Source organism: Neomonachus schauinslandi, chromosome 11 (genome assembly GCF_002201575.2).
Source record: "Neomonachus schauinslandi chromosome 11, ASM220157v2, whole genome shotgun sequence".
NCBI lineage: Eukaryota > Metazoa > Chordata > Mammalia > Carnivora > Phocidae > Neomonachus > Neomonachus schauinslandi.
Window position 1 is genome coordinate 33,995,659 of NC_058413.1, and position 26,840 is coordinate 34,022,498.

The following is a 26,840-nucleotide window of genomic DNA, read 5'->3' on the forward strand; positions in this document are numbered from 1 at the left end:
GGTGCAGCATCCAACATGACAGAAACAGCTTTATGAAGAATACAAAAAGAGGTTTCTTTTCTCACAGCTGCGGCAAGAATAGTGAGCTTAGACACTGCATGCCTGCATATGATATGTAGAAAGATTAAAAGAGTTATTTAGGTGGTTAGTTTCACATCTATTTCGAAGTCGATAGTCACCGAGGTGGAAGAATAGTAGGTAGGGTGAGAAAAGCATCTTAAAAGGAGAGGGAGAAAATGGAGTGCCTAGTTCCTTCTCTGCTCTCTTCTAGCTCTATGAAATTAAGCAACTTGAACAGTCTCGAGGATTTAGTTTTCCTTACCTCTTTCTTCCATTTCAGAATGTGTTCTGCTTGACTTCTGGATTGTGCAAAGCGAAATCATGTATATAAAGGGGCTTGCTTGCTTGCTTGCTGCCAAGAAGTGCAATTACACGTGTAAAATGCTAGGCATGGGAGTGGTTGATGAGAGTGGCTGTTTCTTCTCCTCCTCTGGTGAGGTATTTTTATTGTTCAGAAGAGCAAGTACTTACTGAGTATCAACTGTGTGATAGACGCTAAGTTCTTAAATAGTTGTGAGAGTGGTGATAAAAGATGAGGAGGAGGAGGAAGGTCGTTCTGAAGCAGGGTGGTCATACAGCAGGAGACTGAGAGCATACATGCTTTGGAGCAGAGGCTTTAAATCTGGGTCTTATTTCTTAACATTCCAGATGCCTTATTTTCTGTGAGTATAAAATTATTTAAATCCTTATTATAAGAGCCCTTCAGAGCTATGAAGTGAACACATTCCCTGACACTTTTGAGAACTCTTCATCTAAACAACAGAATCCCTTCTACCTACACTGAAGAAATGCAGATGGCCGAGCCTCGGGTCACAAGCCCCGACACGGAATCTCTAAACATCATTCAGAAGTCTCTACACTAGAGAAGCTCTCCAAACGATCATTAGTAGCCAGCCAGCACCTGACCACTGAGCAGCAGTTGAGAACCACTTATTAAGAGACTTTCTATTCAAAGTGTGGCCCATACACTGGCTGTATTGGTATCACTTGGGAACTTGTTAGAAATGCAGAATACAGGCCCTGATCTTAATCAGAATCTGCATTTTTACAAGATCCCTGGCTGTTCTCAGATATCTTGAAGTTTCAGAAGCATAGAGAAAGACACCTAGTTTAAAAAAAAAAAACAAACAAAAAAACTGTTCTGAGTAAGGAAGAGATTATAAGTCAGTGTGAAGTGCTAAATTTAAATAGGGTAAAATACATGGTTTTAGAAGGTTCTTAATGTACAAAAATGTTTCTATGAAATAGCAACTCATTCATAATTTCCTGACACAAGTTTTACGTTATTAACATGCACCATGATATGTTAAGAAATCTATTTTTTTTTTAGAGAAAATGGCAAATGATAATGGAAATGGCAGTTTCTCTTGCCTGGGGCTATAAACATTTTTGGAACACAGGCCTCAGTGAATGATGGACAACATCGCTCCATCTAGTGTTGCTTTCCGCAACCTTCACACATAAGGACCCATTACCATTTTGAGTGTCAACTACGGTAGGTTCAATCAATTCCAACAATGTTAATATTTTTATTTCAGCGCAGAGTACAAAAAGTTCCTCTGTACTAATGATTCACTAAGTCTCACTAAGTTTCCCTGAGGCTGAAATGAAACCTAGGATTTTCACTCTATCGAGGTGAATAAACCATTCACAGAAGTGGTGAGGAGGGGAAAAAAAAAAAAAAAAAAACAGAAGTGGCAAAAGGTGAAGTATTTCAGTTGATGGTTGAAATTACATTTAAAGGAGGTAGAAAGATCTTCAAACTTCAGTTAGGCTTAGTACAAGAATGATGAAAGATTGAATTTGGTAACTTGAATTCCCAGCATAAGCTCTAATTAAGAGCAGCAAGTATTACCTCTCATGTCATGACCGTCTGGTTTCAAATCCCAACTCCACGACTGACTGTGTAACTTTTACCTCTCTGTCCCTTCATTCGTTCATGTAAAAACTATGGATGATGATATTAAAGGGGACTTTAATAAGGTTTTGCTCACATGTTGGTTGTTGTCTTTACTAGTGTTCATCAAAAATAGTTTATTTCTTAAGGGCCTGTGCAGAACCAGTGTCACGTGATGAAGGTTTTCCAGGAGCCCAAGAACCCCAGATCATGACTCACCCAGTTCTATGAACCAGAGATCATTATATTAAACAAAACAAACCGTGAAAACAAACAAACAAACAAGCTAGTTGCTTAGATTGAGTGGGATAACGCATGTAAAGCCCTTAACATGGTCATACGCAGACTGGCCCCCACTGGTCCTATATACAGAGTAAACACTGGGGAAGTGTTAGCTGACATCGTCGTCATTGTCATCATAGGTCCACCCCAGTGCTAGCAAATGTCCTGCTTAATATTTTTTGTACAAACAAGTAAAATGCTTGGTCCCTAGTATCTATTATGTTACTATTATATAATATTATGTGGTTTTGAGAGGTCCTTCCCACATAAGACGAAGACTTGCAACAAGGCTTGGAAATCGTTTTTGATCTTATTTCTGCCCTGCAGCACAATGCCCAGGACCCAACAGGCATGTATAAATTATGGTTTAAGATGAAACAGATGAGTATTTTACCATCATATATAATTGTATTCACGTGGACAAATGGAATTCTTGCCAGAGTTTTAGTTCAGTTTCAAAATTAATTGGGGGCATAGTATCTGCCATCATATAATACACTTAAGTAATTATTGTTAATGATAACCTGCATACTTGCCCCATCCAATCCCTACTGTATTAGCTTCCTGAGGCCACTGTAAGTAATTGCCACAAACTAGGTGGCTTAAACCAAGAGAAATTCATTGTCTAACAATTCTGGAAGCCAAAAGTCACACGTCAACAGACCGACAAGATATGGAAGCAACCAAAAGTCCATCCATAGATAGATGAATGGATAAAGGAAATGTGGTGTATCTACAATAGACTCTTATTCAGCCATAAAAAAGAATGAAATCTTGCCATTTGTAACAACATGGATGGGGCGCCTGGGTGGCTCAGTCGTTAAGCATCTGCCTTTGGCTCAGGTCATGATCCCAGGGTCCTAGGATCGAGCCCCGCATCGGGCTCCCTGTTCCATGGGAAGCCTGCTTCTCTCTCTCCCACTCCCCCTGCTTGTGTTCCCTCTCTCGCTGTGTCTCCCTCTCTGTCAAATAAAGAAATAAAATCTTTAACGAAAAAAAAAAATGGATGAACCTAGAGGGTATTAAGCTAACTGAAATAAGTCAGATAGAGAAAGACAAATACCATAAGATTCACTCATATGTGGAATTTAAGAAACAAAACAAACAAACAAGAGACAAAAACAAACAAACAAAAAAAACAGACTCTTAAATACAGGGAACAAACTAGTAGTTGCCAGAAGGAAGGTGGCGAGGGGTGGAGGGTGGGATGTGTGAAATAGATTAAGGGGATTAAGAGTATACTTGATTGAGCACTGAGAAATGCTATAAGATTGTTGAATTATTGTATTCTATGCCTGAAAGTAATAGGACACTGTAATTATACTTGAATTTAAAAATAAAATAAAAAATAAAAGATACCATCTCCCTCCCCCCCAAAAAAGTCAACAGGCCAAAATGACAGTGTCTAGAGTTGAGCTCCTTCCAGAGGCCCTAGGAGAGAGTGTGTTCCTTGCCTCTTGCAATCCCTCATGGTTACTGGCTTTCGCTGGCTGATGGCTGCATCTTTCCCATCTTCAAGGCCAGCAGAGTCACATCTCTCACTACTTTGTCCTCACACAGCCCCCTCTCTCAGAGAATGAAAATGAACAAGTAAATCAACGAATTATGTAATACAATTTTAAGAAATGTTAGTTGCTATAAAGAAAAAAAGCAAGATGAGGGATCAGAGATTTTTCTATTACTCATGAATTTTAGAACAAGGCTCTAAATTGTCTTAAATTGTAGCCTTATACTTTCGATTTTGGTGTGGTACAAAGAAGTTTGCTATTTTTCCGTTAAAAGAATGATCTATTTTGGACACACTATTACTTTCTAAAATGAAACTATATAATGATGAGCTCAGAAAATAGTCCTTTACCATGCCACTTTTCCCTCAGGGAATAATCCCTTATAAAATTAGTATTTATGTATTCAAATTATTAAGAGAATAAAGAACCTGATCCCACTGTGTTTAGAGTTAAAAAATTCAAGCGAGCTTTTCTGATTTTTTAAAAGTTCTCAGAGGCATAGCTATCCCATGTAGTAATTCTGAAGATAATACTAACACAAAACCTACAAACTCGTGTCATATGCACTTCCATTATGGATTAACTGGGATATTGTGTGTATATTTATAATTTTAAGTCATTGTTATTTAGATTTGTTTCTTCTCCTTGTCAACCATTCCATCTTCTCAAACTTGTTTAAATGGATTCCCCTCACAAATTTCCTCTTCTCACACCTCTAACTAGTTGTAGCTTCTTCGCCCTCCCACATACCAATCTACGTTCTTGAGTAAAGACTACTTAACATGTAAAGTTGTCATGGAAGGGATAAACCCCATTTCAAGTTTGGACATAAAGGCTGGGTAGGCACATAGATGCCAGTAATGATGTTGAATCCATGATGCACAAAGGAGGTGATAATGGAGAGAAGGAGGGGCAGAGAAGAAAATACAACATAATAATGTATCTCTGACTATTAAAAACAAAGCAGTTCTGGGGCGCCTGGGTGGCTCAGTAGGTTAAGCATCTGCCTTCAGCTCAGGTCATGATCCTGGAGTCCCGGGATTGAGTCCCACATCGGGCTCCCTGCTCAGCGGGGAGTCTGCTTCTCCCTCTGACCCTCCCCTCTCTCATGCTCCCTCTCTCTCTCTCATTCTCTCTCTCTCTCTCAAATAAATAATAATCTTTAAAAAACAAAAACAAAAACAAAAAAACACAAAGCAGTTCTACCATTTCCTTCCAGGCACAGAGACAGAGATGATCACTTACCTGGTGTTATAGGACTAAAGTTTCCCTAGTGCCATTGTTATTGAAAATTTGAATGTAGCAAGTAAACATAAAATGAGAAGAGTGAAGATATTTAATATGTTTGGAATGAGGGTGGAATTATTTGCAAGGGAGCATTGCTAACAAAAATATGGTGATGCAAATACATTGTGCATGACTTGGGACCTGAAACGATTAAAATTACTTACAGGCTCTGATCTCAGGGACAGTAAGGAAATGAGTGAGGATGACAGGGAGTGACAGATGTATTCAGTGGATTTCTGGATACATTTTATGAATCTAATATCTACTCACTCTTTTGCAATGAACTTTTCTGTCCTGTGGGAAATCCATCTGTTTTCAATAGGGCTAATCCCATTTAACAAAAGGGCAGAAATGTGACTCATTCACAGCCAAATAAAGCACCCCTTCCCCTGGCCATGGTGAGTGTCCCAGGCATGTGAATAAATCAGAATCTTCTCTGGGATTATTTTGCTTGTCCAGTCTGAAAGGATGGTCTCATTTGGCTATTGTTTCTAAACAGGTAGGATGTTAATCAGACGGTTCTTTGTCTTCTTGTCTGCCATATGGAGAGAGACATTTTGAGAGATGGAATGAGACTGTCTAAAAATTAGAGAGGTAGAGTAATGTCCTACCTTAGTGTTTTTATTTAAGATACATACGGAGTTTTTGTTTGTTTAGAACCATTCCGTAAGCAAATATTTATTTGTATATAGCACTGCTTACTGATGAACTAATTTTACCTCAGAATCCAGTGACAGCAATTACAATGACAATGATAGTTCCCATTTGTTAAGAGCTAAGTATGTGCTAAGTGTCTTACATGCCTTGTTTTTCCATTTATTAAATTAATATTCTGAGGTACATAAAAAACATAATGTTTATAAAATACATGAAATTAAGAAAGCAAACTCTTCTCCTTTACTTGAAGCATGGCGGAGAACACTAGCTGTCCCCTTGTCAGAAAACAGAAACGGGGACCCTGTTGCCTCCAAGAGCACAAGTAACACAATTTCAACGGAGAGTCATTTCTAAAATTGTATGCAATTTTAGATGTAAGCATATAGCCAACATTCTGATGCAGTAAGTTAGAACTTGGCAGAATTAATTAACTGCAACAGTAAATAAAGTAAAATTTAAGGTCGATTGTAATCTCCCATAAAGCAGCAGTTCTGGCTTACTTCTGAAGTGCTGAGTATGAATCATGTGTCCTTGCAAAGTAGAAAGATCACTGATGTAGATGTATCTGACAGGGGAGATTTTCAGATTTCCTTTTCTGTGTATTATGCTTTGGCTCTATCAGATTGGCTGCCCCAATGCCTTCTCGTAACACAGACCTACAGTGTTAATCTGGATGCTAAAAACACATACATGCTTTGCAAGTAAGCTGGCCTGAGATTGGATTCAGCTACAATCATCAAAATTAACTGCTTTCCTTACACCAATAAATATCTAATAATCTTTCTTTTTAAAAATATTTATTTATTTGTTTGTTTGTTTGTTTGTTTGAGAGAGCGAGATCGTGAACGTGCAGGGGGAGGGGCAGAGGGAGAGCATCTTAAGCACAGTCCGTGTTGAGACCCCAGCCCAACATGGGACTCAATCTCATGACCCTGAGATCATGAGCTGAACTGAAATCAAGAGTCCGATGCTTAACAAACTGAGTTACCCAGGCACCCCTAATCTTTCACCTACAAGGGAATGTTTGCAATATCAAGCTTTTTTTTATGTTTGCTTTCTTGGTTGTGAATAGCCACAAATTTGAACCCTTTTTTTTTTCAAGTCACCTCTTCAATAAAGCATTCCCTGTCCACCACACCTGCCCTCATCTGCCCTCTTACAGTATTTTATTGTAAAATTCTTTTTTTTAAAGATTTTATTTATTTATTTGAAAGAGAGAGAGAGAACAAGTGGGGAGGAGGGACAGAGGGAGAAGCGGGCTCCCTGTTCAGCGGAGCTTGATCCCAGGACCCTGGAATCATGACCTGAGCCAAAGGCAGCCAGCCACTTAACCAACTGAGGTACCCAGCCACCCCTTATTGTAAAATTCTTATTTTAAGCTGTTTACTATGATTATTTGTGTGATTTTCATAATTATTTTATTTTTTTTAAAGATTTTATTTATTTATTTGAAAGAGAGAAAATGAGAGAGAGAGAGAGAGAGCACATGAGAGGGGGGAGGGTCAGAGGGAGAAGCAGGCTCCCCGCCGAGCAGGGAGCCCGGTGCGGGACTCAATCCTGGGACTCCAGGACCATGACCTGAGCCAAAGGCAGTTGCTCAACCAACTGAGCCACCCACGCGCCCATAATTATTAATGTGTCATATATTATGTGGAAAAATGTTATTATTAAATTCTGTTCTTTTTTTACAAAGATCTTATTTATTTATTTTGAGAGAGAGAGAGAAACCATGAGCTAGGGGGAGGGGCATTAAGCGTCTGTCTTCGGCTCAGGTCATGATCCCAGGGTCCTGGGATCGAGTCTCGCATCGGGCTCCCTGCTCTGCGGGAAGCCTGCTTCTCCCTCTCCCACTCCCCCTGCTTGTGTTCCCTCTCTCGCTGTGTCTCTCTCTGTCAAATAAGTAAATAAAATCTTAAAAAAAAAAAAGAAAAGAAAATCTGTTAATACACAGGCTACCAAATTTTGGAAAACTGTTTCTACAATGTGAATGTTATCCATAGCATTAAACCAAGGAAACAAATTAGAAATAAAACAAACAAATCCCCTCCATTTTTAAAGTTCATTATAGCTCCAAAGCAGACATGACTTAGTCTTTGCTAATCAGACATGACCTCTATAATATTTATGTAGATACAGAAATTAGTTACATGAGAAAACAGGATAGATGTTATCCACTGTCAGATGCACAAGGGATAGGGCTGTATGATATCAGAGTCTGCAGGGATGGGGACAAATCCGGCAGCTTCCTGGTCTTGGCAGAGGTAGCCTTGCCTTAAGACGAACAGCTCCGGGGTGTACTGTGGTTATTCCTAAAGCTCAGCCTACAAGCCATGTATTCAGTTCTCCTAACAACTTTGTATATAAATCCTTTTCTTCTTATCAGAGAATTCTTTTTGTCACAGCTGAGAACAGCAACTGGCGCACTGCATCTCAAACACATGTTCTATTCCTCATATCCCTGGATATGTCAGTGGCTATTTGGAATTACTTGAAAATCTACAGATTGGTCAGTGGCTTGACCTGTGACAAGAATTTTATGCCAGTCACTTATAACAAGAGCAATAAAACCAAACATAAAAAGAGATTCATCAGTTATTAGTAGAAGCTAGAGGAGTCACATTAGAAATTTAGAGTCAGGTTAAGCCATGCAATAAATAGATGAGCAAAAGAATTGAGAGACTAAAAAGAAAAAAAATGGAGCTAACGGTGAGAGGGAAAGCCTGCCACTGAGACATATTAGCTTTGACAAAATTCTGATCTCCAACACTGGGCAGAGTGAGGCCCACTTTTATAGTTCTTCATTTTGCTATTATTATTATTATTATTATTAATAGTGTGATTATTTATTTTATCCTTACCTTGAACCATCTTGAATGAGTCTCAGGAAAATAATCAATCATAAGAATCTATCTTAAAACAAACCACCATAAAAAATAGTGGTGAGGGGATGGGCATCTTTCACCCTACTTCCCTCCCTCCTTTTTTTTTTCACTCTCTCCCATCCCTTTTATCTCCATTTACTAATTACAGACTATGTTTTAATACCAATCTAAATCAAGTATTACCAACTATATATATTCCTTTAAAAAGTCCTGGACATTATCAAAATCACACATTTCATTGAGGAGGTTCAACTAATCAAAGATGCTCGTCACAATGTCTAATTTGTCTAATATTTCAATAACTACATACTATCCTACTCATTCCTTGAGCCTTTTTTATATCTAGGACCATTATAGATAAAGTTATTTTATACTAGGGAGTAAAATGAATAATTTAAAGAAAACTGTAAAGAAGAGTGGAGAGAGGGTGTTTAGAAAGTACAAAGTCAAAGAGACTTTAAGCTTTGGAGTCCGTGAGATTGGTTATATCACATGATAATGAAGTTATCATATATATGGAAGTGAGAAAAAGGAGGCTGAGTTTTTTTTGTTTCTTTGTTTTATTTTTTGGTGCAAATTTTTATATTTGTTCTAACCATATAATAATAACCAAATGTAAAATAAGTAATTGAATGAATGAAAATAGATTGTATGAGGTATCAAAACCAGATAATCAAAAAACTGCCAACAAACAAAAATCCAAGACCAGATGCTTCATAGATGAATTCCACCAATTTTTTTTTTTTTGAAAAGAGTTAACACCTATTCTTCTTAAGCTATTCCAAAAAACAGAAGAGGAAGGAAAACTTCAGAATTCATTCTACAAGGCCAACATTACTCTGATACCAAAATCAGACAAAGACACTACAAAAAACAAAGCTACAAGCCAGTATCTCTGATGAACACAGATGCAAAAATCCTCAACAAAATATTAGCAAACGGGGACACCTGGGTGCCTCAGTTGGTTAAAGCATCTGCCTCCAGCTCAGGTCATGATCCCAGGGTCCTGGGATCGAGCCCCGCACTGGGCTCCTTGTTCAATGGGGAGCCTGCTTCTCCCTCTGCCTGGCACTCCCCCTGCTTGTGTTCCCTCTCTCTGACAATAATAAATAAATAAATAATAAATAAATAAAATCTTAAAAAACATATTAGCAAACACAATTCAAAAATATATTAAAAAGATCATTCACCACAATAAAGTGGAATTTATTCCAGGAATGCAAAAGTCGTTCAATACTCACAATCAGTCAATGTGATATGTCACATTAACAAGAGGAAGGATAAAAACTATATGATCATCTCAATAGATAGAGAAAAAGCATTTGACAAAGTACAATATCCATTCATGATAAAAATCCTCAACAAAGCAGGCTCATCAGGAAAATAACTCAACATAATAAAGGCCGTAATGAAAAACCCACATCTAATATTTTACTCAAAGGTGAAAAACTGAGAGCTCTTCCTCTAAGATCAAGAATAAGACAATGATGTCCACTCTCACCACTTTTATTCAACATAGTACCTGAAGTCCTAACTACAACAATCAGACAGGAAAAAGAAATAAAAAGACACCCACACTGGTAAGGAAAAAGCTAAACTCTCACTATTTGCAGAATAACATGATACTATATGTAGAAAACCCTAAAGACTCCACTGAAAAATTCCTAGGACTGTTAAGTGAATTCAGTAAGGTCACAGGATATATAATCAAAGTACAGACGTCTGTTGTTTTTCCATATACTAATAAGGAAGCAGAAGAAAGAAATTAAGAAAACAATCCCATTTACAATTGCACCAAAAAGAATAAAATATCTAGGATTAATTTAACCAGGAGGTGAAAGACCTATAGTCAGTAAACTATAAGTCATTGATAAAAGAAATTGAAAATGATACAAATGAGTGGAAAGACTTACATGCTCATGGATTGCAAAAATTAGTATTGTTAAAATGCCCATCATACCCAAAGCAATCTACAGATTTAAGGCAATCCCTATCAATATAGTTTTTTCACAAAACTAGGACAAATAACCTAAAATATGTATGGAACCACAAAAAAACTTGCATAGTCAAAACAATCTTGAGAGAGAAGAACGAAGCTGGAAGTATTATACTCCCGGATTTCAAGATATACGACAAAGCTATACTAAACAAAACAATACGGTACCAGCACAAAAATAGGCACATAAATCAGTGGAACAGAATAAAGGGCCCAGAAATAAACCGATGTCTGTATGGTTAATCAATCCACAACAATGGAGTCAAGAACATAGAATGGGGAAAAGACAGTCTTTTCAATAAACAGTGTTGGGAAAACCGGATGGCTACATGCAAAAGAATAAAACTGGACCACTTTCTTACACCATACACAAACATAAATTAAAAAATAGAAAAAACATAGGCAGTAATCTCTTAGACATCACCCCTAGTAACATGTTTATGGGTATGTCTCCTCCGGCAAGGAAACAAAACCAAAAATAAACTACTGGGACTACATCAAAATAAGAAGCTTCTACACAGCAAGGGAAACTATCAAGAAAACAAAAAGGAAACCTACTGAATGGGAGAAGATTTTTGCAAATGATATATCTAATGAGAGAATAATATGCAAAATACCCCCAAAATTATACAACTCAACACCAAAAAAACAAACCATTTGATTAAAAAAATTGGCAGAGAACCTAAATACACATGGATACATAAAAAGATGCTCAACATCACTAATCATCAGAAAAATGCAAATCAAAACTGCAATGAGATACCACCTCATACCTGTCAGAATGGCTGGTATCAAAAAGATAAATAACAAGTGTTGGTGAGGATGTGGAGAAAAGGGAAAATACAGGCACTTTTGGTGGGAATGTAAACTGCTATAACCACTGAAGAAAACAGTATGGAAGTTCCAAAACTAGAACTACCATATGACCCAATAATTACACTATGGAGTATTTACCCAAAGAAAATGAAAACACTAATTTGAAAAGATATATGCATCCCTATGTTTATTACAGCATTATGTACAATAGCCAAGATACGGAAGCACCAATAGATGAATGGATAAAGATGTCAGTTACATATACAATAGAATATTACTCAGCCATGAAAAAGAATGAGACCTTACCATTTGTGACAACATGGATGGACCTAGAGCATATTATGCTAAGTGAAATAAGTCAGAGAAATCAAATACCATATGATTTTCCATTTATGGAGAATCTAAAAACAAACAAACAAATGAACAAACAAACAAAATCAAACAAACTCTTAAATACAGAGAACAAACTGGTGGTTGCCAGAGGGGAGGTGGGTGGGGGAAAGGATGAAGTACCTGGAAGGGAGTAAGAGGTACAAACTTACAGTTATAAAATAAATTAAGTCATGGAGATGAAAAGTACAGCATAGGGAATGTAGTCAATAATATCGTAGTAACATTGTGTGGTGACAGATGATGACCAGTTTCACAGTGAGCACTGAGTAATGCACAGAATTGTAGAATCACTGCATCACACACCTGAAACTAATTTAACATTGCATGTCAATTATACTTCTATAATGAAAATAAATAATTTAAGGTAGCCATACTAGCCTTCCTACAAATCAAAACAAAACAAAACAAAACAAAACAAAAACAGAGACAGAATAGGAAATTACTAGAAAGTTGGTGATGTATCTACTACAAAATCAAGTTTTACATTGTGAGAAATCTAACACTGTGCAGAATCATACACTAAAAACACAGGATGTATGGGAAGACCACTTACCATGAAACTTTGTAATCATAGCATCAAGAACATAATAATGATATCAATAAAAACATAGCCATAATATGATATTTTACATTTTTTATCCCAAATACTCAATCACTTGCAGCCTTACAGTTAAGATTTAGTATTTCTTCCTCTGAGATGAAGATCCTAAAGGGAATTGCTTCCAATAAATACATTATCATCAAAATTAAAACCTAAGGCATACTTTTCACTAATCTCTTCTTTTAATGCAGGGAAAAGTCTTAACAGACTCCTCTATACGCACAGCTATATATTGGTGCATTGAAAAGCATTTTTTTAAAATGTTCTGAAGGCACCTAACTGCCACTACCAGCACTAAAGGGAGGTTCTTCTGTATATTTTCTTATTCCCTTGGATTCATAAAAGAGTTCTCTAAAATGTAATAAGGCTTTCCCCCGATTGCATCAAACCTTAACATGTTAGGAAAAAATTACATATAGACCAAAACAATTTTAAAAACTTTACTGGCATCATTCCATCATTTATTAATTCTTACTATGATGATTCTGTACCAAGAAATACACTGTGGGGGAAGAGATTTGACTTGAATGTTCCATGGAAGAAAATATAAGCAGAAAAGCAGAGGGCAATAACTTGAAACTTTCTGCCCAACACTGCATTTGCTTTTTAAAAAGTCCAAGTATTTTTTTCCCTCCAAGGGATATCTTAAATCGTAAAAACTAAATCCCTAGGTGCTAATTTAAAGATGCCTTTTAATAGTTACCTTCACATAACGGAAAAAAATGCTGATTCTTCAATAATTCTTTAATAAATTTTCAAAAGTCCCTTATTCTACTGAAACTTCCCTAATACCCTCACTCAGAAGTTTTCAGGGGACTTTAAGCTTCTTTCAGAAATATCTTTATACCTGTATTCTCTCTCTCACCTCCTTATATTTTGTTTAATTGATTTACCTGTTTGGTTTTTCTCTTGCTCTTCAATTAAAAATCTTCCAGGCAGTGTCCATATAATTTTACTGTACAGAGTATGTGTCAATTATTTTGTTTAGTCTATAAACATAATGATCATTTGTCAAAATGATAAACCTAAATTTCAAGGAATTAATAGAAAGGAGTCAAATTAAAAAAAAATTCAATTGATATATGTTCACCATTAGTTTTTTTTTTTTAAGATTTTATTTATTTATTTGACAGAGAGATAGCATAAGTAGGGAGAGAGGCAGGCAGAGGGAGAGCGAGAAGCAAGCTTTTCACTGAGCAGGGAGCCCGATGGGGGGCTCGAACCCAGGACCCTGGGATCATGACCTGAGCCGAAGGCAGCCACTTAACCAACTGAGCCACCCAGGCGCCCCCACCATTAGGTTTTGCTGAAGTCAAAAACTGTCTCTAGTTATGAGTTTTCATCTTGCAGATTTTCAATACAATGAAAGTGAGTAGTAAATTTCATTACAAAGCTTACTTACATTTAGCAGATATTACTTCTGTAAGGTTGTATTTGTTTTAGAATTACTCTAGCCTATACACTTAGAAAATGAATATTATCCTATAAAAGTATCCCCCAGAAACGAAATATTTTGTTAGTCTTTATATGTATTTGTTATGAATAATTTATACTTTGATTTTGAAAGTGCTTCCTTCTTAAAGTCTAGATTTAAAAAAATTATCTAAGATTAAAAGTTAACCGATGATGCTTAGCGGTATAAATTAACCTATAATCCTTTCATTATTATACAACTGTGCTCATGTTGTTTGGTATTTGAGTTTGTGCATGCACCGGCAAATGTTCTTTATTTTCTATTTTATTTTATTTTATTTTTTAAGATTTTATTTATTTATTTGACAGAGAGAGACACAGTGAGAGAGGGAACACAAGCAGGGGGAGTGGGGGAGGGAGAAGCAGGCTTCCCGCTGAGCAGGGAGCCCGATGTGGGACTCGATCCCAGGACCCTGGGATCATGACCTGAGCTGAAGGCAGATGCTTAACGACTGAACCACCCAGGTGGCCTCTTTATTTCCTATTTTAATACTGATTTTAATGTTTGAAATATTCACCTTGTCTGAAATGATCCCTGGAAGTGTTTGACTAGAGTAATCTGACCCTCTCACTGAGCTCCAGTGAACAAGATATTATTATCCAGGACACCCAGTATTCTAGTAGCTCTGGTCTGCTGATATTTTCCACTATAAACAGGAAATCAAGAAGATTCACGCCTCAGGGAAACTATCATCAAGTCCACTCATCTTAAATTCTTAAGTCTCTTAAGAACACTCAGAACAGTTAGTTGATTTTGGTTCAGCTCATGATGATCAGTCATGAGATTAAGCCCCTTGTTGGGCTCCTAGGCATGGAGCCTGCTTAAAATTCTCTCTTTCCTCTACCCATCCCCCCCCACTTTCTCCCACTCTAAAAAGAAAAACCAACCAAACAAACAAAAAACACCACTCAGAAGAAAAACACATTAGACAGGAATTAAAATACAAGAGAATCATCAGAAAGTCATTTAAAATCGGTCTTGCTTTCCTTTCTTCTGTGCATTCTTTGCACATGCACATCTGATAAACCATTTTAATGTCATAATCAGAGTCCTGATGATGAATGCTTAATACCAAAACATTTGTAAAGCCTATTTTTTAAACTTGATATCAAGGTGGCAACCATTTAGGAATAACGTGCATAATGAGGCTCATCTATTGTTTAAGTGTCTCAGAAAATAAAAGGAAGGTATGGACAAACAAAAGAATGAGAGAAGGAAAAAGAAACAAGGAAAGTCTAAAGTGATTGATTTGGGATTCAAAATAAATCATAATTAGTGAGATTGATCAAGGAAAATGTATCATTAATTAGTCATGGTTTAAGAGTCCTAATTAACTAACTGCATTCAGGAAAAAAGGTGGAAATAGAAATGTGATGGAGGAATTGTAGAAAATAAAGTAGTCATATAACAAGACAAAGAAAATACATATTTTATAGGGTTCTCAGAATTTAAAGGCTATAATGAAAGCTGTTCCAGCTTACTTCTGTTCAACTCTACATTACTTTAAGATGATCCCAAATAAATTTTTCATTCTAGATTGGCTCTTCCTATCATGAAGTCAATTTCTAGATAGCCTTCTTCTTCAGCTCCTGTAATGTCATTGGGTGGACAGATGAATTTATGAAATGAAAATTAATTTTTAATATTAGCCCAAGCAAAGTATAATTTGAGGAGAAAATGAACTAGAGAGGTATGAACTAATAACATTAACATATATATAAAAGTAGGGATTACCTACTCTTCGAAATTCTCAACAGTGCAATTCCTTTCCTTAGTACGTAACTAAAGGCCAAATTGGCATGTAATCAATACTCCAAAAGTTGTGGCAAATCCGTATGTGGGTTTGTGTCTATGCTTTGATTTATATAAAATTTGCCTGAAATATATCTTACCTCATTCTGGAGATCTCGAATCATTTTGCTCTTTCTTTCCATGTCAGTCTTTAAAAAATTAATCTGAAAATGAATGGAATATTATATAAGCACATTTTAAATTCATTCCTATGGCTTTTATAAATTTATTGTCATGATTTTGAAGCATAATACAATGATTATCTCTTTATCAACAAATATTGAAAAAGAACAAAGGATTGAAATTTTCATTAACCAAACTTTCATGCCCAATTCATACATAGACCTACTGATTATAAAAAAGGCTTTTCTCATGGAGTAAAAGATTCATTTTTTTAAATTGAGAAACCATGCGTATTATAACTGATTCTCTTACCTATGTAAACCTCAATTTAAAAAGTGTGGTTTTTTAAAAAAAACAAAACAAAACAAACAACAACAACAACAAAAAGCTAGATTCTAGGGTTGGGCCTAGAAATCTCCATTCATAAAACATTCTGCAGGTAATTTTGACCTATAGCAGGTTGGAAAGCAATTGCATAGTGATATTCCTGGTCTCTAAAGCACAGAATGTTATAATACCGTACCAAAGAAATCATGATGTTTCCTTCTGAATTTGATATTGCTGGAATCTGTAACCTTAGGTCAGTTGTTCAAACTGTATTTGCATAAACACAGCACCTCTGCTGCCTGAGTATATCTGCTTGAGTATTTTGAAAAAAAAAAAAAATCAGTATAGCACAGTTGTTAAAATCTGAGACTTTATAGTCAGTGAGAGTTCACGCTGATAAAAAGTGACTTTATGATAGTGGATAAAATATTTAATGTCTCCAATTTTTAATTTTCTGGTAGTCACATTTCTTAAAAAAGTAAAAGGAAACAGATAAAATTAATTTTATTAATGTTTTATTTAATTCAATAAACTCAAAATATTATTATTTTGACATGTAATGGATTAATGATATAATTGACATTATTTTTGACAATATATCATTAAAATCCACTGTATGTTTTACACTAATAGCATATCTCAATTTGGACTAGCCATTTTATAATGCTCAATAGCCTTATGTAGCTAGGGTGTGTATATATATATTAGACAACAGTCTTAGAGGATCCCTGGAATGATACAAAAGAGACTGGTAATGTGGGTTATCTCTGGGGATAAACTGAATCAGTGGAAATCAAGTTTAGGAGTAAAATGAATTTTCACCATATATACAGATCTAAAAAAAAAAATAGCTCTGAAACATTTCAAACATAAACAAAAGACCAAGAAGTAATATGTAAAACGCCTCTGGGCCCAAACCTAAGAATAAACAAATATAAATATTTTATCCAGCTTTCTTCAGACCTTGTAAAAAAATAGTTACACCTACTATTAAAGCCCCACCTAATTTTTCTTCCTTCACTCTCCAGAAATTGATGTGTCTTAGTCTTGTGCATGTTTTTGTACGTTTTGCTTTCCTTGTAACAAATGTTAATGCCCCCTCTTTTCTGGATTGTATAGGGGTCCTTAAACCATTCCTTCAAATGGTAACAGAGATCTAAACCAATTCTGGATGGTCAAACTCCATATAAAACAAGCAGAAGCCTGAAAACTACCACGACCATTGTTTTGGTCATAATAATTTTCAAGTTAAATTTTAACTATGAAGATAACGACAGCAACCTGAAAACATAAATCACACTCTGTCCCATTGAGAAGATAGTTCGATTTGGTTGATAATGCAAAGGACTGGAGGACGTGGTGCCGTTCAAAATTAGATATGTATGCAGCACAATTAGGGTATGCCCCAATAAACAGCTTTTGCACCCATTTCTACTGCTGTGTACTGACTGCCTCAGCCTATAGATAACCAATCTTGTGGCTGGACCAGTCTTTGCGGTTCGTAGTATGATTGCAAGACACCCTCAGCAATATCATCAGGAAACTTTGGAAAAAAAAAAAAAAAGGTTTATTACTTATAAGTCCTGGATATTACATGTCACACCTGGGGCCACACAGTGAGGCCATGGGTAGAAAGAGCCAGGGAGAGTGAAGGCCTGAGGTTCTGCTTTTATTGGGGTGGAGGGTAGGGGCCTAGGGTTTCCTGGGATCACTTTTTACTGGTGAATTTAAAAGACAAATTTGTAACATTTCAAAATTTCTAAAGTGCCTATGTAGATGTAGTATAAGCTCCGGCAGCTGGCTTTTCCTTTTTGTGATCCAAGTGCTGACGTAAGCTTTGATTGTGAAGGCATCCACTTTAAGAGGGCTACCCGAAATACACACAGGGCCAGCCACAAGACTAGCTGAAGACCCACGCCAGGTCCTCCCTGTCCCAGGCTTCAAGCTCCAAAATACCTCAGGTTCCTTTGTTTTGGAGATCTTGGTTGATTTCAGTAATTGACCATTTGGGCTGCTTGTTTTTTCTCTTATGTTTTAAATTTCCATTCTTACGTTTCATTTATTTTTTTTTCATTCATTCAATGAAAGTTTATTATTTTTTTTATTATGTTATGTTAATCACCATACATTACATCATTAGTTTTTGATGTAGTGTTCCATGATTCGTTGTTTGCGTATAACACCCAGTGCTCCATGCAGAACATGCCCTCTTTAATACCCATCACTAGGCTAAACCATCCTCCCACCCCCCCTCCCCTCTAGAACCCTCAGTTTGATCTTGAAGTCATGAACTACTTAAAGCCACCTTGCTTATATTAATAACCTATTCTTTCATGGACCACTACTTTTCCCAAATCATCACATTTTGATACTATTCAGTATATATTATACATAATTAACAAATTTTTAAAATGATTATTTTATTTTGACATCCAAACGCATTACAAGGGGTTTTCTCACACATTACTTTAAAACAACCTTTAAAAGTAGCTAGAGCAGGTTTTTCTGTTTTGTTTTGTTTTTTTTTTAAGTAAACTCTACATTCAACATGGGGCTCAAACTGCTGACTGTGAGATCGAGTCACCTGCTCTACCAACTGAGCCAGCCAGGCGTCCCAACAACTAACTTTAAGTAAAAGCTGGGGCACCTAGCTGGCTCAGTCAGTAGAGTCAGCAACTCTTGATCTTGGGGTCGGGAGTTTGAGCCCCACTTTGGACACAGAGTTTACTTAAAAATAAAAATAATAGAAATAATAAATAAAAAAATAAAGAGTATAATGAAAATATATTGCAATGTTAAGAATACAATTACTTAAATGTGAAACAAGGACAGAAAATCTTGAGAATGCAGTGTTCAAATATTCAAGAGCTAAAATATATTCAGAATATTCAAAAAGTATTAGCATTTTGAAACCATTAGTCTAGAATCCCAACAAACGGTTTCAACATCCCTGGCAAAATAAGCATTCCTGGTAGATAGTTAGGAATTTCATTCTCAGAAACAGAAAATACCATTTATTTACTCTGAACAAAGAATGTAAGAACATAGCAATTCTTTACTCTTAATGAGAGTCAAAGCTAGAAGCTAATTTTTGCCTTTAGACTAATTATGTCTCACTTAGGGCAAGTTAAGCCATAAAAATTAACAAGAGTAGTGAAATGCATCCAATGAACATTAATATCTTTAATAACTCTGGTTACAGAGAATGTGAGCTCATTCTTCCTTGCTGTCTGTTAGGAGTTTTCAGGAGGAACACAGGTTTGAAAGATATGCTATTCCATTATCTGCTTAGGGATAATAACAAATATTCACATGTTCATAAAAAGTTATTTTCCCACAGAATTAGTCATGACAGCTTTACTGCTTCTTCAATTTAATTTTTCTCGTTTATCTTTTATATTTTTGTGATTTAAGTTTATCCTTTAAGTTTCATAACATTTTACTATAAACTTACCAAATGATGTATTTGCAACATTTTTGCATAAAATACACAATCTGTTATTTTTATGGAAAAAGGCATAGTAAATAGTTATGTAATCAAGGGTAGCACACAAGATTATCAGCTCTTAAATCTATCATGTTTGCAGAATTAAATCCAGTTTATCCCCTCTCTTCGAGAGTGAACAATTACAATTATCTTTATCTCTCCTTACCCAACCTTCAATTACACCAATAGTCTAACAGAGAAAATAATAATTATTTACCAAAAAAAAAGTGTTTAAAAATACAAATTAGTTTAATTCTTAGTTAACTTAGAATTTTCAAATGGGGAGAACAAGCATAAAGCATTCTGTTTGAGTCTACCAAAATTTGGAAAAGGTAATCCCAGTACTAATGAAATCTCTCTTCTAGATCCCACCAGATGCACATTAAAAAAAATAACCATTGTTTGTTTTTTTTTTTATGTTATGTTAGTCACCATACAGTACATCATTAGTTTTTGAGGTAGTGTTCCATGATTCATTGTTTGCCTATAACACCCATTGCTCCAAGCAATACGTGCCCTCTTTAATACCCATCACCGGGCTAACCCATCCCCCCACGGCCCTCCCCTCTACAACCTTCAGTTTGTTTCTCAGAGTCCATAGTCTCTCATGGTTCATCTCCTCCTCTGATTTCCCCCCCTTCATTTTTCCCTTCCTTCTCCCAATGTCCTCCATTGTTTTAATAATTATTTCTCAATCCCGTATTTGTGGAGGTTGCTTTCATCTCTTTCTAGACTCTGATGTAAAACATATTAGTCATTCAACTGCAAAAACTGAACAGTTACTCCTGGTGACATGCTTTTCAAAAACAAACTAACCAACCCAGAACCCTTAACCCCAGCCACCCCTTTGTATTGGCGTGTTCTCATAGGCCAAGCCACTATACATCTGCCCTAACCACCCCAGGGGTCAGGTACCCCCCAGTCAACTAGGGGCAATCCTTATGCCCCAGAGCCTGCTGAGATCATTCATATTAACTCCTCCTAAGCCTGCTTCACCTGCCTCACACATTCTTTCCCGCAGAAACCACAATAAATGCTCTTGCCCACAGTTTCTCACCTCCCTCTGCCTCATGACCTACCCGAGTACTTCCTTGGATAGTCACCTGTCACAAGGCATGCCACCCCCTTGAGAAACGTGAGAAATAAACTAAATTCTCAATGGTGGTCCATTTCCTGATCTGTTTGACCAACTGTACCTTAAATTTTCCATTAATATATTTTAAAATAGACTCAGGTCCTAGAAACAAGATAAAAGGTATACCCCATAAACGGTATATAAGATGGTTCTGGAGAATAAAGTAGAAATCTAGTGAGAAAATCTGGAGAGAGGTTTGAATCTCAAGCCTTGGGGTGTGTCAGAATCACCTGGGGAGTTGATTAAACAGTCAGTGTATGGCCCCACCACTGAGAGATTCCTGTTCAGTAGATGAGGGATAGGGATACAGTAAAGAAAATGCAGTCACCGAGATCATAAAAATACTGGGTCAGCATTCATTCCAAGAAAAGATTTTTGTTGTATTTGATTATTAGGGGTCTTCTAATTCCCAACCCTCATTTATTGATGAAAACAGAGGTCAAGAGTGGGACAAAAGTGCTGGTGTCAGCCCCAAACCAATGGATCCTGAATTATGGCATATAATGACCTTGCCTGTTTACTCAGCTCCACAGGTGATTCTGACACACCCCAAGGCTTGAGAATCAAACTTCTCTCCAGGTTTTCTCACTAGATTTCTACTTTTTTCTCCAGAACCATCTTATATACCATTTATGGGGAGTGGACCTTTTTATCTTGTCTCTAGGACCTGAGGCTATTTTAAAAATAATTTCCCAGCCCCAAAGCAAACACAAAAAAATTAACATACTTACAGTAGCTTGTTGTTTTTCTGCTTTCTCAGTTGTCTCTTTAAGTTGATTTTGCAGGACCTCCTGGAGAGACTTCATTTGTTCTCTAAGAGAAAACAGAGAGCAAAAGAGAGACATAATCTGTTATTTCCTATGTACGTTATGAAAGGAGGCTTTGCTGTTGACATACATTTAGGAAACAACTAGAATTGTATGTAGGGACACAGTTAAGCATGCAGGATGTATCTGAAGATTCTAGTAATAAAGTTTTCTCTCCCATGCAAGTACTAAAAGCAAGCCATATTTAAAGGAAATTGCCTTGCTATTGTGTCCTGTACAAATCCCACTGTGTGAATCATCTGTGAGCTGCATAATGTGTTAAATCCAATCAATGTAATAACTAGAGTTGAAAAGCTAATTTTAGTGACAGCATGCCAGGGTGTGAACATGCTGGTTAGAGAAAAAGTTGCCACAGACTTGCTGATAGGATAAAATTACAACTCCCCTTGGATGCTCCTAATTGATTAATTCTAAGGCAGTATACTTTAGACATCCTTTATAAGGCCTGAGACTTTTTTTATAAAAACGAAGAGAAAAGAGACTTATTTTGACCTTGAGGGCTGCCTTATTTATTGTGTCTAATAAAAGAAACACACGTCTGCATGCATATACACATTATGTCTCAAGCTCACTAATACATGTGGACCTTGTCTCACTTGTTAAAAAATGTAAGCATTATCCATAATTTTGCATTCCTCTCAAGGGTCTAAGATTGACTCATTTATGACAAATCATACTATCTTTGTGTGCCTCCATTTTATCACCTAAGCTACCACTTCCAAACGTTTTGATACCAGATGAGGATTAGTATGTACGTGTGTGTTTGTTTTATTCTGGCTACAGGAATAAACTTTTATTTTTTTTTTAAAGATTTTATTTATTAATTTGACAGAGAGAGACATAGTGAGAGAGGGAACACAAGCAGGGGGAGTGGGAGAGGGAGAAGCAGGCTTCCTGCTGAGCAGGGAGCCCGATGCGGGGCTCGATCCCAGGACCCTGGGACCATGACCTGAGCCGAAGACAGACGCTCAATGACTGAGCCACCCAGGCGCCCCAGGAATAAACTCCTCTGAAGCAACAACAGCCAAACAGAAACCTTTCCTAGTCTTACTGGCAGAACTCAAAACTAATTTAAAATTCCCAATCTAGTGCCAAAAGACTACCTCTGCAACCTTTGTCTGTAACCACACTACAGAGACTAGGAATAGGAGTGTACCCTTTTAGGCCCATTTTCTTCATCTATAAAATGGGTACACTAATAGAGCTATCTGATAGGTTTGTAGTGAGGTTTAGATGACATAATGTAGGCAAAATGGCTTAGCACAATGCTTGGAAAATAATCACTTAATAAGTATGAGATCTCTGTCACAACCACCAGGACCACTCTAGGTCCTAAGTTCATTCTTTGACCACCACATCCCACACAGCTGCAAGCTGTTCTTTCGTCCATTGGGATTGAATGATGCTCCCAGATTTCTTACTCTAGAAACTCTTAGGTCCGAGTCTCAATTTCAGGATATTAGTGAGAGCCTGTATGATTGTTAAAATCAATTTGAACTTTGTCTGTCAAGGCAAACTATAATTGGAACAAGTTATAAAATAATTACAGTCACTGTGGTGATGGTTTATGTTTGCCTACGTGAAGCTCGTGACATGCTTTTGCTTAGAGCGGACTTAAGACTCAGCTTCCATTCCTTCCTCAAATAGGTATCACTTACCAGGATTGTTTCACATGTGGACACTTAAATTTAGACTTCTATCATTCTTTCTGCTATTTTCCACAAAGAGCATTTGTGGCATAATATAATGTAATAGTAATGTCTACATATGTTGTGGGCTTACAATGCATCAGACACTCTTAGAAGGTTCACACGATGACATAATACTACAGAGAGAAAACCGAATACTACAGAGAGAAAGGTGGTGAAATTGTGTTCTAGAGCCTATGTGTTCAAACTCTATAGAGTCATTACACTACCTTTATGGAGAGAGAGAGAAAAAGGAGGGGAAGAAAGAAGGGAGGGAAGGATGGAAGGATCTACACGCTATCCCTACCACTCAGATCTTCCACAAGCACTGAATGAAAACACAAACTATTGTATTTCTAACTAAAAAATTATAGTAAGATTTTATAATGATTATCATTTTATGATTATTTATGAAGTTTAAAATTATAATTTTATTAAATGATACAGATTTTTAAAATAAACTATGAAATACTATATATTTTATAAAAATAAAAATGAGTGTGTGTGTATGTGTGTGTGTGTATCAAAAATTCCCACATCCTGACATCTATAGGCAATGTAGGGAACACAACAAAAATAAACTGTTAAGGTTGTTAACAAACACTGGAGAAGGGAGAGGATGCTGCACATTTTCATGTCAAGGAAAGCTATCAGAATGGTAAATATGATCTTTTGAACCTTCTGAACGTCTCTATATCCTCTTTTGCCTTCCAGGCTTATTGCTACACATTCTCACTGCTCTCCTGCTTTAGGTGCCCCCAGTCTCTGCCTCACAGTCTTGCTAAGTTATACTCCTATGAACTTGCTCATGGGCCCCCTCCACCAACAGTCTTGCTAAGTTATACTCCTATGAGAGAGGACTCCTGACTCGCTCATGGGCCCCCTCCACCAACAGGGATTTACCCCAACTACTGCTACTACTCTAGGGTCCTATTTGGGATACTGAGCTGAGTCTTCAATTCTAAAGAACTGGTGGGCCCCACTGACACCTATGATAGGCTGCTCAGTGTTGAGCACATTTCTGCACAGAATTTCGTTACAAGGGATTTGAAAGGGCAGCTGCTTCATACATCTTCATATCAAATTATAAATATAAAAAACACACTCACCCAAATCACACTACAGGAAGGCATTTTTTTCAAGTGGTTACCAACTTGTATTGTAAAAACATCTAAGATGGACCACTTGCCATTATCCCGCATATTCTTTTTGTTTTCAGAGAACATGATATTTTACAATCCTTTGGTACACAGAGTCTAAAACTGCCTTCTAGGAATCTCCACCCACCAACCACCATAGGGAATAAAATGTCTTACCACTTTTTTCTAAGTTTTCAGACACTTTAGGTTACCCTCCTATCCCCCAAGTCTCCATTTTGTGGGTACACACTCTTACTCCTCATATGGTATGGTTTAGATCTGGTCCTCTGCTATGAATATTATGTAGGCTGTCAAAATATTTCTGAAAATGTAACACTCAAGAGTCAACACAACATTTTGTGCTTGCTCGCTCTCTCCCACCCACGTGTGCACACAAAAATATGCACACACATTCCTTTCTCAGTCTCAACAGAAAGGCATTCTTTGCTCTCTCTGCATGGTTGTATATGGCCACCCCATAACCTCTGAGTTGACTTACTTACAGTCTGGTTCCAGCTACACAGGGAGACTGATTACATGTCTCTTGGTTACAATTCCAAGAGGGAAATTCTAATTGATTTGGTTTTGTCTTGGTGATCACCTCTGAGCCTATTAACTGTTGAGTGATGTTGGAGTCAAATAAAATAAGCATGACTTCTTGAGACCACTCCTGCAGGTAAGTGTCAGATGGCAAGCATCCCAGAGGACGAGGGGTTATTAAGAGCGGGATGTACAGCCGAATGGCATCTACAACACAGTGCACTGTTTCAGACTCAGATAATACTTCTTAATTTGCAATTAGTCAATATTTTTTTTTAAAGATTTATTTATTTATCTGAGAGAGCTAGAATGAGAGAGAGAGAGAGTACATGAGAGGGGAGAGGGTTAGAGGGAGAAGCAGGCTCCTCGCTGAGCAGGGAGCCCGATGCGGGACTCGATCCCGGGACTCCAGGATCATGACCTGAGCTGAAGGCAGTTGCCTAACCAGCTGAGCCACCCAGGTGCCCCAGTCAATATTTTTTTATATTTCAAAATAACATTCTTTTTCTTTTATGGCTTATTAGTATCTCTTCTTTTCAAAATGAGATACACAGCCTGCTTCACCTTCAGGTAACCATGATTTTTATATAACTCTTTCTAAGTGATCAACAAAAATTAATATATCAAATGTCATATCCTTTTGAGAAATTACCTATTATTAGAATTTACTGAATTTTCTATTTTGACTTTGTGTGCATTATACAAGTTACATTTTTTAAACAAATTTTCAAATTCTGGAGGTGCCTGGGTGGCTCAGTTGCTAAGCGTCTGCCTTTGGCTCAGTTCATGATCCCAGGGGCCTGGGATCGAGCCCCGCATTGGGCTCCCTGCTCAGCGGGGAGCCTGCTTCTTCCTCTCCCACTCCCCCTGCTTGTGTTCCCTCTCTCGTTGTCTCTCTCTCTGTCATTTAAATAAATAAAATATTAAAAAAAATAAAAAATAGGGGTGCCTGGGTGGCTCAGTCATTAAGCATCTGCCTTCGGCTCAGGTCATGATCTCAGGGTCTTGGGATGGAGCCCCACGTTGGGCTCCCTGCTCAGCAGAGAGCCTGCTTCTCTCTCTCCCTCTGCCTGCCGCTCTGCCTACTTGTACTCTCTATCTCTCTGTCAAATAAATTAAAAAATCTTAAAAAAAAATAAAAAATAAACAAGTTTTCAAATTCTGGATAAAACATTAAAATCATGATATCAAAATATCTGCTCCATTCCGTCCTTTCATTGAAAGACTTGGCCCAACATCTGGTAGTTTGTATACCATACCAAATCTGTAGATGATAATCTGAAATTCTTAATAATCCTAACCATGTTTTTTTTTTTTTTTTTTTTTCTGGTCTCTCTGGATATTTTGTGTGTCATGTAGAAACAGCTAAACAGATTTTAGGATGGTATCAGCAAACTAAACGAATAGGTTTTTCCTTATCCACATCATGCACAAGCCTGTCTCCTCATCTGCGTCTCCACAGCAGTGAAGACAGACTTGATTCCTCTTTCACTCCATGGTTCTCACTGCTGAGATCACCCTGTCCTGTCCTCCAAGCCAGCTTTCCTCAACCTTTCCCTCCACACTGAACAGTGTTTGCAGAGTAATCCTCCTAAAATACTTAATTTATGTCATGCTCTTACAGAACTACCTAAAATGGGTTCTCTACTGCTAGTGGCTGAAGTCCATTCTGGACCAAGATTTAGAAGTTTTTCTCTCTGGTTCTGGTCATACACGTATACAGCTTCATTTGCTGATCGGTCCTAACTCACTCCGTCTTCCTTGGTCACGGCAGCCCGCTCAGTGGAGCTGTGCATCCGTCGTGCAGAAGACACTTCCATTCTGATTTTATTATCCTCTCCTGCCATGGAATGCTCTACAAAAAGTCATCATTTTCAGTGTCTCTTGGTTCATTTTGACTAGTTATTTCATTCGAAATGCGGTTTATAAT

At 37.1% G+C, this 26,840-nt stretch overlaps 1 protein-coding gene across 1 annotated transcript in view; it reads right to left on the reverse strand.

Moving 5' to 3' along the window:
- The window catches only part of LUZP2 (leucine zipper protein 2), a 248,677-nt gene that overhangs the window by 216,881 nt on the left and 4,956 nt on the right, over nt 1-26,840 (reverse strand). Inside the window, exons 3-4 of the mRNA XM_021685868.1 lie at nt 21,448-21,529; nt 15,746-15,808 (exon numbers count right to left, since the gene is read on the reverse strand). Coding sequence (XP_021541543.1) covers nt 15,746-15,808; nt 21,448-21,522 — 138 coding nt within the window. The 5' untranslated portion in view covers nt 21,523-21,529. The remainder of the gene's footprint in view (nt 1-15,745; nt 15,809-21,447; nt 21,530-26,840) is intronic.